Here is a 15,355-nt window from a genome sequence, read left to right on the forward strand (position 1 = left end):
TTATGCTAATGAGGGTGGCAGATGATCTGGAGCTCCTCCAAGATGATTTTGGATTAGAGATGGGGCACACTTTGAAGTCAATACAGGGACAAAAGACAATTGTTATGAAAAAAATTCAACTCTAAAAGGACAATTTGAACTTCAGTTGATCCAGAAGTTCAATTTTAGCACATAATAAGAAATCCACTAACAAACATGAGGAGAAAATACTAACTGAAATCTAAAAAGTATTATATTAACAGAAGACTATTTGCATTTTCCTACTGTTACTTTTGCGCATGTTTACTCTTGGTTTCTGATAGTCACAACAATGTGACATTGATTCTAGAGCAACTAATCTGTTTTTTCCCCCCTCTTCATTGTGTACACAGTCGATATACATACTTCTGTAAAACTGGTATTTACCGATAAAATGAAAAATCCATTTTGTTGCGTTTCAGAAGGGGATTAAGAAGCCTAGCTCTAGTCCCAATTGATCAATTCAGTGATTAAGAAGAGCATTTCAGTGCCGTTGCTCATATCTTTTGAATGTATTCTATTCCTGACCACTGTCTTCAATACCACCAAAGTGCATTATTACATAAGAACTCTCATTGAATTTTTCTGTTACGCTTCTAATCTTGCAACCTTTCGTTGAAGCACTCCCCTTTTTCTTTCATCAGCCTTGATAATTATCATCACTTGCTTGGCAATACTATCTGGATGAAAGATATAAAATGCTTTCGTGGAACACTTGAAGAACATTTGAACCAAAAAAAAAAAACCGCAACCAGAAAAAAAGGTGGCCTTAAGAAAGCGACCTTCCGAGGTAATGTGATGGTACAGAATGGAAATGAGGCTTTTGGAGGACAGCATACTTTTTTAAAAGTGCTTGCATTCATTAGAGTGTCGGATAAATGGAGCCCATCACAGCCGACTGACGACATACGGCAGGGCATGCCCTCGACTGGTCGTCAGTCAATCGTAGGGCAGATGGGATTTGCTCTCCTCTGTGAGTGACTAACTGTGATGTTACGTTGGATTTTATAACTGTTTCCAAGCATTTCAAGTGACATATCCCATAAAATATTAACTACTCCATATCATTGCGTTTGAGTGGGCTTATTATAATGCTCCCCCCATTGAAATGAAAGGAAACTTCTCATTATTTCATAGTCCTCGGGTTAAGAGAAGGGTGGATACAGAAGCAGCCTTTCACTGGTTTCCCATGTTTGTGTCTAAAAAGTCAGACATCTGACAAAGTGTTTCTATAATGGAACTGCAGCCAAGCATCTCCCCATAGGACCATTCCAGATCGATGCCCCCTAACCCAGCACACCCTCATGTCACCACCTGATTCAGAACACAGCTTTCTGCTAGTTAAAATGCAACCTGACTTCCCCTTACCATGCTATAAAAGAAAAAAAATCTCAGCATAGTCGTCTGTGGTGAAATATTAAATCATTGTTGCTTTTATTATGCATAAAAAAATTGCCGCTTGGGTGTAAAGTACTTAATAAGTGATTGATTTTCCATCTGTTTAGCTGAAGACTCCTTGTTGATTTTTGTATTCTATCCCTGAGCTAAGAAAGTCAAATAAATCTTATTGTCTGATGCATTAAAGTAATTCATGCAGGTTATAAGATCTTCTTTTTTGCCTGTCTAAAAGGAAGATTTTAATAGAAAGACAAACATGGTAGAGTTCACTTGAGTTTAAGGTGAATTATTAAGTGTGATGGGTTTTAATGCTACCTGGAGGTCAGTTTGTCCTCGGCCATGAAGGGTAATAAAGACAAGAGACGTATGCGGTTTCTTATTTGACTTTAAGTTTTAGCACTTTGTTCTTATTTATCATCAATACCATGATTTTGCCCTTTCCTTCTTGGTCAGTAACACAAATAAGGGAGGACACACAAAGATTCTCCAACTGGAATTCCTGGATTTCCAGCAATCCACCAGCTATGGGCTAGATGATAATGCCATATCATTACATGAAGGGACTTACTTGAGCTCAATTTATGTAACCTACTGAACCAGTGGTTCTCAATTGTATATCGCCTCCAAAAAATACCAGCAACATGAAATATAGTCATGTATTATGCTATAATGATGATAAATATGACAATTCCTATCAAATTCTGACTAACCTGGACCCAATATGAAAAATAGAAATGATCTTTGCCAACTCCCCCTTTCAGTTGGAAACAAACAACTTGTTTTTCATAATGCATATTTCAAACTTTCATTTGAAAATGTGTACAAACTTTTTTTTTTCTTTAAAGGCAACTTTTAAATTCTTATGTCATTTAAGGATACACACACCACGTTCGATTTAATTGGTGTTTGGACGATGAGGCGATCCTTTGAAACATGTCCCCCCTGGATTCAAAATGTTTGCGAACCCCTGGCGTCGTTTTCATCCTTCACTGACGTTAGGAGTCGTGATTTAAGCGCACTTGAAACAAACACGTGGACTCCAAAGTTAGCCCAGCGGCACTATATTAGTTTATTCCATGCTAGATACTTAAGGCTGGCGCCTTTAAATTTGCACCTGTCTTAATGAGCCCTGCCGAGCTCATTGCAAGGCTCAGCGAAGGTCGAATGAAATCAACTCTTGTTGAATGGGATAGGGTGGCCTTTATTATTATTCGATTTTCTTAATACCCATTAAATCTAAGGTACACCATGGCCCATTTCATTACATTTTGACTAGTGGCTGACTTAATTTGAAGTGGTAAACATTTTGGTGTATCTTGAACAAGTACGGAACACAATAGGAACATGATGTATTAAAATGTATTTACATGATGTATTAAAATGTATTAACATGATGGTATTAATATTGATTTTGAGGCAACAACAAAATATTGTTAATTCATTTCAAGGGCTTTTGGTTAATTTAATACAAAATACTTTACAAGATTAGCACTAGCAGTTAACATTTTGTAATCAACAGAAAAAACATGGTGAGTATTTCCTATTTAACATTGCCCAGTAATTGATTTTGCTTTGTCCAAATTGAATATTTATTTTCTCTTATGTTTTTTAGTCAATAATGACGATAAAATTGATGATAGATCTGCCATGCAATGAGAGTGACTTAAATCATGTCTCTATTACTGTTCAAAAAGGCACTGTAGATAGTTTCTAGGATTTATGCATATTCATTCCGCCATGCTGACCAGGCCCAAAGCAAGTGTCAAACCAGTCAAGTTATTCCAATTACCTGAATTTCATTTTGGAACATTTGATTTAACCCCTGCAAAAAAACCAAAGGTCAAATTTCACCCAGATTCTCTTGGGATGATGTTTTCTTGAAATAAGAGGTGACCCTTAGGCCTCGTTGGGTGAGTGGGGTGAGTATTAATTGGTAGAAATGTAAAAAAAAAAAAAAAAAAGTATGTATTAGGGTTTTGAGATTGATTGGAACAGCATGGCCTTTCTCGTCAATCCCAGTGTGTTGCACAACTGACAGTTACAGTCTAAAACCCCAAAAACATCTGCCAAAGCCACAGATGTCAGTGACGCACTTCCCCGTAGTCTGGTAGTCCTTTCATCTCCAATAACACGTCGGACATACATATGTCCCCTTGATGTGAGAGGAGGGGATTCGGCTGTGGTCGAGCGTTCATGTGTTGTGATACACGTGTGTAACGGCGAGATAGACTGCACAATATCTACAGTATTTGTTTATTTTAAGGTTTATATGTTGAAATTCATGACAATGCCTAAATTTGCATGGTTGTCTGATGAAATATGGCCAATAGATGGTAGCCAAAGGTCCAAAAGAAAAGTGGGGGGCTATGAAAAAATGGTGCAAGAGCGTAAATCTGACACCTACTAAGCTCAATCAAATGCTTTGGGGTGGCAGATCTGCTAACTAAAGCATCACCAAAGAATTATACGAGATGGTGTATAGATTCAGATTTAGAAGAGATGACTCAATCGACTCCAAGTATTGTTGTTGTTTTTTTTAAATGGCTTTGGCTGGCACTGAAAGTTTGATTCAACCCAACATTGGGGTTAGTGCCATCTTTCTGTTGTATTTCTTGAGCACAGCTTGCTTTCTGGATCTCTACCCCACTTTCTCGCTTTCCCCCTCGGGCTAACCCGTCAATTTCGGCATTTGTGGGATGGCGTGCCAGCCGCCATCTGCCGGTATCTGTTTAATTCCAGTCGCCACATCGCTCCGTCACCTGCCCTGCCTTCCCGTCTGCTCGTGTCTGACCTGTGACCTCCGGGAGTCGTGGATGCGTGGCGCACTTATCGCGCCACAGCAGCTGGCCTCGGCTGTTCGTGTTGCGGCGGTTTGTCGCACACGTGGCTGTGGCGCAAAGTCAGGAAGGCGAGGGAATTGTGGCGGGATGCGAGGATGAGGAAGTAGAGCACAAAGTCCACATGCATGTGTGCATTCTGGAAGTCTAGATAGTGGCCAGGTTATCAGCTGTTAATCCTTTAAATGGCGCGTTTTTTGATGAAACTCCTCGTTGGAAGAGAAACCTCAAAACATTGCTAGCACTTCCCAAAATTCTTGAGATAATTTTCAGCCATCCCTCAACGTCTTTTCGGGATAATGGGAAAATCCCTACAGAGCCTTCATCCTGATTCCTTCCGCTACTGCCACACCAGGACAAGGAAGTATCTGGGAAATTGCTTCTCTTTTTAATCCTGTATTGGGCAAGTCATTATTTATATCAATTAAAATAAAATAAAAATTTAAATCTGTCAAGACCTGGTGTCCACATACACGGGCTTCACATTTCTGTTATGTTTTCTTGCATATTAAGTGTCATTTATAGCACCATTTTGTCGAACTATTGCAGGTTTTTGCATTTCTGTTGATTTTGGGAACGATTGAAAAAAAATAGATCTTGGTAGTAAGAAGTGGTCGGTGTTTGCCATTCTTTTCTTGTTTTGTTTTGATTGTGTTGTCCTTCATTTCCCGTCCATCTCATTCCACGTCATTTAATCCTATTCCGCCATTTCCCCTTCAACTCTCCTTCCCATTTTTCTGCACAGTTATTCCATTTTTTAATCAACGTGACATCCTGTGACAACATTTTCCGATGCTTACGGAAAGAAAAAAAACTGCGGAACAGTGAACATGACCAAAAGAATTCTCACGCTTTTAAATTGATTAATTTCTGTGTTTCCGTTTAATCGCTAAGTAAGGATGCTTTAAGTAAAATTTCCATTTGCTTAACTCTATAGTTGCCATTGACGGCCATTGGCATTGCTTGTTTTTAAGAAATATTACTAAAAACCAGAGATTATGTTATGACATTGTGTCTACTTTCCCTTAATTTAAATAAAATGGAGGTCAAATGTGTTTATTTGATTAAAGGATGGTTGCTATGTTTTATCTTTGGCCATTTTCACAGATCTTCAATTTCCTCAAAGTTGTTGTAGAAAAATAAAAATCACGTGAACAAATGTATCTGAACATTCAATTTCAAAAATATTTGCAATAAAAGAATATCAAAAGCAAATTGAAAACACCCAGAAATCTGGAATAAAGCTAAACTTACTATGAATATGATACATTGTTTCTAGACAGACAAATAGCATTTCACCAAACTCTACACAATGAAAATCCAGTAGACATCTAAAAGTGCCATTTCTATGCCAAATCTCATCTCCTAACTGAAACAGACCAAATCTCAATTCATTTTCACAACTTCCTCGATCTTCCATCCCCCCCATTTATGTTAACTTCCTTCAACCAGACATCCCATTGAGTGTGGAAGAAGAATAACAAAACAACAAGAGCGAGGACTGTTTCAATTAAGAGAAAGAACATTCCCCCAAAAAGTCACCCTAGTGTGGAATGACTTCAGACATGCACCACGGACCAAAACCCCCCATGAATAAACACAAGAAAATTGAACTAAGGCGTTCCGACAAGCCCACAATGCGCTGTCTGCCGTCCACGCGCCATGCCATTAAGGGCGACGAGACACGGCCGAACTGTCACAGCGCCGCTAATAAAGAAGACGACGAGAGGGTGAGAAAACAACGCGTGCCTTGCGATGTTTCGCAGTTAAGTGGCGACTTTGGAGCAAACTGTCAATTGCCTCTGGCTTAGGCCTTGGGTATTGGGGTAACCCCCCCGCCCCTTCCATCCGGCCTTACCATCCACCTCCTCGGCGCTTACTGGGCTGTGGAGCAAATCCCCTCATCATTTGAAAGAAAATGTGAAAGGCAGCAGGCTTGTAAAGCCTCATTAGGCTTAGTAACTCATAGCAGTGCACAGCACTGTGTGTGCTACATGAAGATATGCAACAGTGTGCGACTTGTGCACGTGTGTGTGTCTACCTCGGAGGCTCAATGAGTCTTTTTCTGCAGGAGTGCATGGATTAAAATGTCATTTCTTAAGGGATTTTTTTTCTCCACCCAATATTTTCATTTGGCTAGTGAAGGCATGTCATTAAAAAGTCTATAATAATAATAAAATAATGCTTGAATAGAACGAAGGACATGCATAAGTGGGAAAGTAGCTCCCAGATAATAATAAAAGTCCTAATTATGACATCCAAATAAATTACAGTGGTATGAAAGGTGTCTGGTTAAATTACAGTGGGGGACCCATTTCAGTTTTTATCACAATTGTTACAAATTTGTGGGTCAGGAGACTAGCATGACCATGTCAAAGTTTGGAAATGACAGTTTTTGAGGGTTTATTTTCACTTTAACTACACTCCAAGGACCTTTTTGGGTGTTTTGTAATATTGAAAAGATGAAGCCACTAATGACTGATTACATTTCATGCATTTAGATGTCGTCTTGACAGTTGTATTGTATTGGCTCCTTGTGAACTTGAGATGTTACTTAATCATTACATTTTAAATAACTTAGCAGCTTTTGAGCTTGCTGACTTAATGGTACCTTGTGTACACTTGCTATTTGATTATCTTTTGGTCAAAATGGGACAGGGACATAAACTTTGGCAATTTTTCCTGATATAAACCTATGAACTTTATTACTTTCAAGCGCACTATAGAAAAACTTTTGCATTTATGTAACCCAAGTTTAGAGAAGGTATGAATTTTTCCTTCTTTATTTTATACACCAGTTTCACAGATTGACATGAAACTTGGCCAAGAGTTCAATCATAGCAAAATACATGGAAAATAGCCACTTTGAATTCCAATTGCTCCTACTTTGACACACTTTGAATAAGGAATACACTCCAAAAATATCCGATTTGAATCAGGTAAACAAGACAAACGGTAAATTCCAATAATAATTCTAAAGTTTGTCATAAAAAAATAACACTAACCGACTCTACAAGGCAAACCGGCTCCTCAATTACCCACCTTTAGTTCATATCATAAAACAACAGCCTGAATTATTAATAAGATCTCCGCAGAAAGGGTATTTACCACATTAAGCACAAACAAGCCACCAAGGCAAATAATACACCCGGTATATAGTGAATTAAGACTGTGAAATAAAGCCTTGTGAATAATTCCAAGGGTCTATTTCAATAGTATTAAGTGTGTGGTGTGAGGAGAGTGTAAGAAACACATCCTTGGCAATAAAATAATGAATTCTTACCGCAGCGGCCTCTTGGCTTAATCACATTCAACAAATCAGGATGCCTTTTTTTGGCCATCCCGACTTACCACAGAAATGATTTGAGTGATAATATCAACCAGTCAAAAAGGTGTTCGCTGAGGCCAAGCAAGAAAGCGGTAAGATTGCAAAGATATTCCCTTTTTTCATTTTAAGCGGCACACGCACGCCGTTTACAAACCGACAGGGAAGGTCGATTCGGAACACGGTTTCATTCACTGGAGGGATTTAGTAGAGGTTGCTCTATCTTAAACATCAAATATCATCACATTGCTCAAATGGGAATTTAGAAGGCCTTTTTCTCTTTTCTCCAGCTCCCCCTCCTCACGTTTTAACACTCACCCATCCTCTGTGTCAAAAGATAGACAGAAGAGATTTACAGTTAGGGGTCACACACTGTTTCTAATTAGCTTAAGTAGAAAGGGAGGGATAAAGCGATTCCAATGCATCGTACCACAGACTGAGAAGAAACAAGTATCTTTTTGTTCTCTCCGTCCTTTGCTGCCTCTGTGTTGGCTGCCTTGACATTAACGAGAAGTTCCAGTGTCAGATTCCCGATAACGGCTCGAAAAGTTACCGTGGAACAAAACAGCATAAATAACTCCAAATGTGAAATGAGTCTTCTGTTCAGATTTCTATTTCTCATTAAATCCAGCCTTGGAATGTTTTAAAAATTTCACACACAAAACCAAATAAGCTGTTTCAGATTCATATTTATAACCGATAACTTTGTACTAATACGCAGCAGAGGCAAAATAAAAATCCATAATCAAGAGAAAAAAAATGCTCCTGCTGTTATTTTTTTTCCAAGACTAGATAACTGTAAAAGACTTTTCTCAAGTACTAATCATAAATCACTCTCTCTTGCCTTGAGGTGCTTGCTGAGAAATTAAACACACTTCATTTGTAGTATCGTGACTTGAGCTTTTAGAATTGATTTGAGTTTTTAAGTCATCAATGCACTAAGCTACACCATTGTATTATTCAGCCTTTAGACAAAAATCTTACTATAACAAAGAAAGTTTGCATCAATTGTAACAAATTATGGCAGACGTTGGAGTATCATACAATATTCCCCCCCCCAAAAAATCAAGTTAAAATGTAATCTATTAGCTGCCGTTGACAGTGATAGATGTCCAATCTATTTTGACATAGAAACCTATCAGTTTTATTGACAGTGAGTTTTAAACTAATTTATGCAGAAGATAAGTCTAAATAGGGAGCATGACCTGGTTCAAATGTGTATTATGTATTTCTTTTGATTGTATTAAGTACATTAATATTTGCAAGTTGAATCGCCCTGCAAATGGTAGCTTTCAAAATAGATCATAGATACATATACATATAAAAATATATATACACCCCCATAATGCAAGTTTAATTGCTCTGCAAATGGTAGATTTCAAAATTGATCATACATATATATATACATACATATAGAAATATATATATATATACCCCCACACAACTTTAGTACCTTGAATAACTTAAATGTGCCCAATGTTGTGGTAGTAATGCATAAACAAAGACTCCACAAATATAATTGCGTATTATATATTTTCGAGGATTCTGGTGGAGAGGGAGTTTGGAGCAGGAAGCAAAACAATTCAGTCTGCCAAAAATCTGTTTGGTCACTGAGGCATCCAGAAAACAGAAGACGGTCGTGTTTATTGCTGGATCTCTCAGGAATTATGGAGATTTTTTTTTCCTGTGTGTATGTGTGTTGCTGAGTATAGTGCCCATGTTTTTTGGATTAAAGTTTCCCAGAGCGCTCAACTTGGAGGCTGGTTAAACTTGGACTTGTTGAGAATATTGACTCACATGTTCATATGGTAATGAATTTGGAGTCCAAGCAAAAGAAACCAGGAGCAACTGTGCCTTTCATTTCAATATTGGAGCAAAACTTCTGTTGATTTTCAGCCATACTCGAATCATCAACAGTGTCAGAACATGTTCTTCATCCCACATTTTTTGAAAAACACATTTTTGTTTGTGTTGAAGCTAGAACTCCGGCTAAGTCAAGTGAAGAGAAGAAAAGTGGCAAGCAAGAACTAACAAATACACAGAGCTTATATGGGCAGACATGGTTTTCAGGAGACAATTCAAAACAAATCGGTGACCCGAAATGCAGCAAACAGGAGAAACTATGAGTGAAAACTCAATGAGCAATCACAAGGGGGAAAAAAAGCCAAGAGCACAAATGTAAACAAACCCCCCACAAGCTAAAAACCTAACAGCTACTGTGCAAAAAAATACATACAAACATATCAATTTTAAGGCAAGATTGAAACATTTCTACTTGCTGCTCTAACCATTCAAAGATCTGCAGCTCAAAAACAATATTCTACAACCCATATTCTTATTTTTGTTTGCATGTGCAATAAACAGCAAAACATTTTAAAATAAATGCATTAGAAATATATTCTGTTTTGTTACTCACATAGTAAGACGTGCAGGCCTCTTTCCGGTGCGTTGTATTTAATACTCACGTAAAGCCAGAACTGTAATTCCATGGTGTTCATTCAATCTGGATGTGTGTGTTACAATCCATGTTGATTGACTGTATGATGATCCAAGTTGGCATATAAATTCAAGTTTAAAGTGCAACATGTGTCTGATGTCTAAACTTATGCAATTTATGAATATGCATGTGCAGAGTGATCACCTGCAAAATATATGTGTGCATATTAATCTTGTGAAACATGAGCCCAAACAAAATAATTGTTTGAAACATGAACAGCCAACTCCCACATGCAGCCCAGCCAAGGGTGTTATTAATTAACTGACATGTGACAGTGCTAAAGCCAAAAGCACATTCCTTTGCCCCGCAACAATAACAACAAGACAAATAGTGGTCAGATTATTGCCTAAAATAAATTCATTTTAATTTATTTCAAATAAAAAAATAAAGGAAAAGTAAGAGTAAACCTCAATAAAAGTAGATCATTATTTATTTATTAAAATTGGATGATTACTGATATATTTTACTTTGGAAAACAATAGCACACTACAAAAGCATTCATTGATTCTTTTTCTGAATTGCTTATCCTCACAAGGGTTATGAGGGGTGCTGGATCCTATGCCACCTATGCTCAAATCAACAAATCCATAAGCAAAAGCACATTTGCAGCTAAAATCTCAAGCCAAAAAAAATAAAATAAAATTTAACATGTAGTTTATAAATGAGATAACCAAATGAGTCAACTAATTGTAAAAAAAAATAGCGATTAATCAACTATTAAAATAACTTTTTGGCAGGCATACTATGCAGTAGCATCCCCAAAAACTGGCGATGGAAATAATTTTAAATAACCACACCACATTCAGCAACCATTTATGCATAAATTAGTATAAAATGACCACCAGTTGCATTAATTGATTCAATTTGAAACAGTTTCCATAATGAAATTGCTGCAATGTTCTCATAAAAAAAAATCCAACTGTGTTCTCAAACAAGGTAGACGTGCTGTGATACACACACACAAAAAAAGACACCAAAAGGTAAGCCTATAAAAAAGCTGAGGCCTACAAAAAGTGAAAGAGTGATGGCGGTTTCTTTTGCCCTGTGGCTGTATGCCAGCATCCCGTAGAGCTCAAAGTCCTCCTTGCAGCTGGAGAAAGCTCTCAGCTGTGTCCTGGCTCACCCTTTGCAGCCTTTTACAGCTTCTCTAACCATTTCTCTCGTTGACATCCTCGCTCAGTGACCTCATCGTTGCGTGCTGGTGACTGTTTTTGCAATCAGATATGACTAAAGTTCATCTTGGGACTTTCTCATTCCTCTAGCTGTCATCTCATGTTACCTCTTCCTTGTTATGTATATTTGTGTGCTGTCAAACTTAGCTGGTGTAACAGTAGGAGATGATTTAAATGCAATGGAGAAAAATCCAAAAGGTGCATGTTCTGCATTTTCTTTGAGCAATCTTTGTTATGCTCACTGCATTTTCAAGTCATAAAAAATATTCATTAGACTAATAGCCTTTGAAAATATTAGCAGTAACATTTTTCCCCGGCTATCATTATGAATTGTAAATACATTTAGTATATTAGCATATTTGAATGTAATTCATTTTCTGAATTGGTTAATCCTCACAAGGGTCGCAGGGGGTGCTGTTGCCTATCCTACCCAACTATAGACACCAGGTGACCAACACACTGAATCAGTTGCCAGCCTAGTACCCAAAGAAAACTCACACAAGCCAGGGGAGAACATGAAAACTCCACACAGTGAAGATCAATCTGGGATGGAACCCTTGGCCCCAGAACTGCAAGGCCGTTGCTCCAACCACTCGCCCAACGGACCAAACTTTATTAAGTTTTTCTAAATATGGTGCCATACATTTCTAGATACAGTAGTTGAAAAGTGCTTGCACAAGTCAGAGGCAAATTTTGATCAAAAAATGAGATCTCTATTGCACAAAAGTACGTAATGGTTAGAATTAGATCTTTAAACTTCTCATAATTTCGAAATGACTATCACTAGTAGGACACAGGCTCGCTCTAGTGGTTTATGAAAGTAACACTGAATTAAATGTTGAACTGTACTTAGCCTGGACATTAAAATTGCTGGAACTTTTTCTAAAAAAATCGAGAATAGTGTCTGTCAATGACGTTGATCGATGAACCAGATCTGCCCAACAAATGAACAGGTTATAAACTCATCAAATTACTGTGGCATATTTCCATTTAAAGCATTGGAATGAACATTTTTACTGCTTTTACTGCTAATAAATTAGTTTAGTTTTATTTTACTTTAGAACTAATATTTTTGAGTGGTAGTATTTGGTAGTTACATTTTTTTTCTATTAAAAAACATTCATCTAAATGCCCTGAGCTGAAGCCTTTCAATGTTTGGCATGTGTACGACGCTTGACCTTCAAATTTTCAATAACTGCTGAAAAAATCCAGAAATTTCCACTTGAACTGTACATATTTGGAGGCACTGTCAATGTACCTAACACAAAAAGTGTGTACGTGTATCTTTGTGCATCTGTGTCCACAAAAAAAACAAAATTTCGGTGCACGTACTCCGAAAGGAAGCGGCGCCGCACGACTTGCCAGCGTCAATCTATCTGCAACTCAACTGTTGCAGTGATTCACTCGGAAAGGAAACTAAACACCTCAGCTTGCTGTGCACACACACACAGTCACACTTTGTAGCTGGAGCTTGAAGGAAAAAAAATAAGAATACGGTAAATAAAAAGCTTTCTGCTGGAAAAGCTTGACAGTTCAATCCAAAGTGAAGGTATTAAACATGCATGTGAAGAGGCCCGCAGGCAGTACTGAAAAGGACATCGTGGTTGGGCTCGTAAAGTTTAAAACAGGATATGATGAGCTTCTCTTTAAGTGAACTTGGCGTGAAATTGTGGTGTCTTTAATTAAACTCAAAAGTTATTTGTCTGTCGCATCAATGACGATATAAACAAAGTGGGTAATTGTACCGTCTGCCATCTAGTGGAAGAGTATTTTATTGTCCGATCCAGCAATAAATACGTCCTTGGCATAGAAAGATGAACCGTTATTTGGCGTAAATGTTAATTTCCAGAAATTCAATCATTTAGACATCGCTTATCCTTGTTAGGGTCACGGGGTGCCGGAGCCAAACCCATCAGACTTTGGGCGAAAGGTAGAGTACAGCCTAGACTGGTTTCCAGTCAATTAGGAGGCAAAATGAAACAGACAGCCACTCACGTTTCTGACCACTCTTCCACCAGCGATTGGGACTCGAGCCCACGCTGCCCGGACCACAGTCAGGGAAAAGAAACACTGCACCACCAAATGGCTAATTTCTGGAATACTTAAGAGAAATTGTACTATGATGGCACATGGCATTACTTTTCAAACACAATTATTATTGATCTTAGGCTGCATTCAGCATGCTTATTTACGTTGTAATTTCCTATAACACTCCAGCGTATTGATTTCACTGACATTTAATGCACTTTCTGAGATAACCGACATTATTATTGCTTTTTTGTTAATGGGAACTTAGATCACAGGTTCAATAACAAGCAATAGGGGAGCAATAACGTTAATTGCAGATGTTCACTTGTCCGATGAGACACACAACGCAAAGGTGATTGCACCTACCTTAGTAACAAGGGGCTCTGTGTCCTCCAGGATGGAGACAAACGGGGTCTCCAGAAAAGCAGAGAGGAACTCCATCTGGACGAGCTCCTCTGTGGAGCGCGGAAAGGCGAGCACGGCAGATACCCCGCGCACCACCAGCTCCTGGCAGGCGCTCCTGGACAGCGACGCCGGGTCCCATCCTGATGGGGACCGGGCCAGCACCTCCAGGCTGAGGTTGTAGGGCAGTAGCGGGACCCCCCGGGACAGATTGCCACCGCTGCCAGGGGTGGTGGAGGTCGTGGTCCCGGCAAACGAGTCTGAGCTGGAGGTGGAGGTGGTGGCGGTGCTCTGGTGCCGGAGGCTAGCTAGGGCGCGGTTGAGTGCGTTCTGTATCCGGGCTGGCTGGCGGGCAGGCAGCAAAGCGCCCAGACGCACCGTGTGTCCAATCCGGGTGAGGATGTGACACGATGATGGAGGCAGCAGGCACGGCTCCGGCGAGGAGAGACCACCGGCCAACACGAGGAGCAGGAGTAGCAGCGGGGGTCTTCTCCCGGGGGCGAGACGGTAGCTCCAGGGTCCGGAGAGGGGCACCATGCTGCAGCTCCGACACGCGTGGACGACGCAGGAGGACTGGGCTCCACTCGGCGAGAGATGGCATAGCTCCCCCTTGGCTCCCGGCTCCACAGCTTTCCCGGGACTTGGTGCTGATGCTTTTTAGTCCTCTTTCTCTCTTTTGTCAGTTGTTTTTCCTCACATTAACTATGCAGCGTCTTGGTTTGGAAAAGTTCTTGGAATGGACAGCCCAAAAAGACGCGTGGATCGCAGCTCGCTCGGAGATGCTCCGCTCCTTTTCTGCTGTCTGCTGGAGTCAGGCGCACCGGCTGCCGCGTGCTCGTGTCCGCTTGTGTGTGAGCGTGCGCGCGTCGGGGTGGTGTGCACACGTGTGTGTGTGTCCTCCCTCTCGCCAATAATGTAACCTCTCACGGAGACTGCCTCTTGTTGAATTTTAATGGCAAATTCGGCGGATAACAGAGCGGTTTTGTTCATTCACAGCCACACGCAGCCGCTTCTTATATGTAAATCTTAACACGCTTTAAATTGAAAGAAGAAAGTTAATCAGATCTTCACTTCAGCGAGTAATAGATGTTGAACGACGAGACATTTTGTTTTGTATTTTGCATTGTATTTCTTGTTAGTGATTTTTTTTATACCTGTCCTCTTGCTTAAACATGAAGATTGAAAATCTGAGTGTCTAAATAGGGTGAAGGGTTTTAATTTTAACATGTGTAAATGGTTGTGTGCCTTTAAGCAACCATTTCGAGATGTACCTTTTGTAGATAGGTTGCCTTGATAGACAAATGTGCCCCCTTGACCTTTGTGATGAATGAAAAATGGAACAATGTGCCACATGGGAGTTTAGTCTACTTGCAATGTGGTTGTTCATATTGGATTGCTTATTCATGGAAGGAAGCTGGACAGAAAGAACACAGAGGAAAAGAAATACAGTCAGAAGAAGAAAAAAAATCATTACATTTATATGCTACCTTAAACAAGTAGTATTTCCATCTACTCTTACCAAGAAGATGATTAGGAACTGAAAGAAAGATGTGCAGTGCACAATTAGCAATGTTAATAATCAGTAATGGAGAACCCAGTGTTAGAACAAATCACCTGTGGTTATTAAACGGCTAACATCCTTCAATGTGTTCATTAGTTAAGCGGAGGGTATGACTAC

At 39.4% G+C, this 15,355-nt stretch overlaps 1 protein-coding gene across 1 annotated transcript in view; it reads right to left on the minus strand.

The window, feature by feature from the left end:
* grin3ba (glutamate receptor, ionotropic, N-methyl-D-aspartate 3Ba) overlaps positions 1-14,719 on the minus strand; it is a 68,797-nt gene extending 54,078 nt beyond the window's left edge. The window contains exon 1 of the mRNA XM_077731795.1: positions 13,642-14,719. Coding sequence (XP_077587921.1) covers positions 13,642-14,214 — 573 coding nt within the window. The 5' untranslated portion in view covers positions 14,215-14,719. The remainder of the gene's footprint in view (positions 1-13,641) is intronic.
* Between the last annotated feature and the right edge of the window lie 636 nt (positions 14,720-15,355).

The sequence above is a fragment of the Stigmatopora nigra genome, chromosome 13 (assembly GCF_051989575.1).
Source record: "Stigmatopora nigra isolate UIUO_SnigA chromosome 13, RoL_Snig_1.1, whole genome shotgun sequence".
In the NCBI taxonomy this organism is placed as follows: Eukaryota; Metazoa; Chordata; class Actinopteri; order Syngnathiformes; family Syngnathidae; genus Stigmatopora; species Stigmatopora nigra.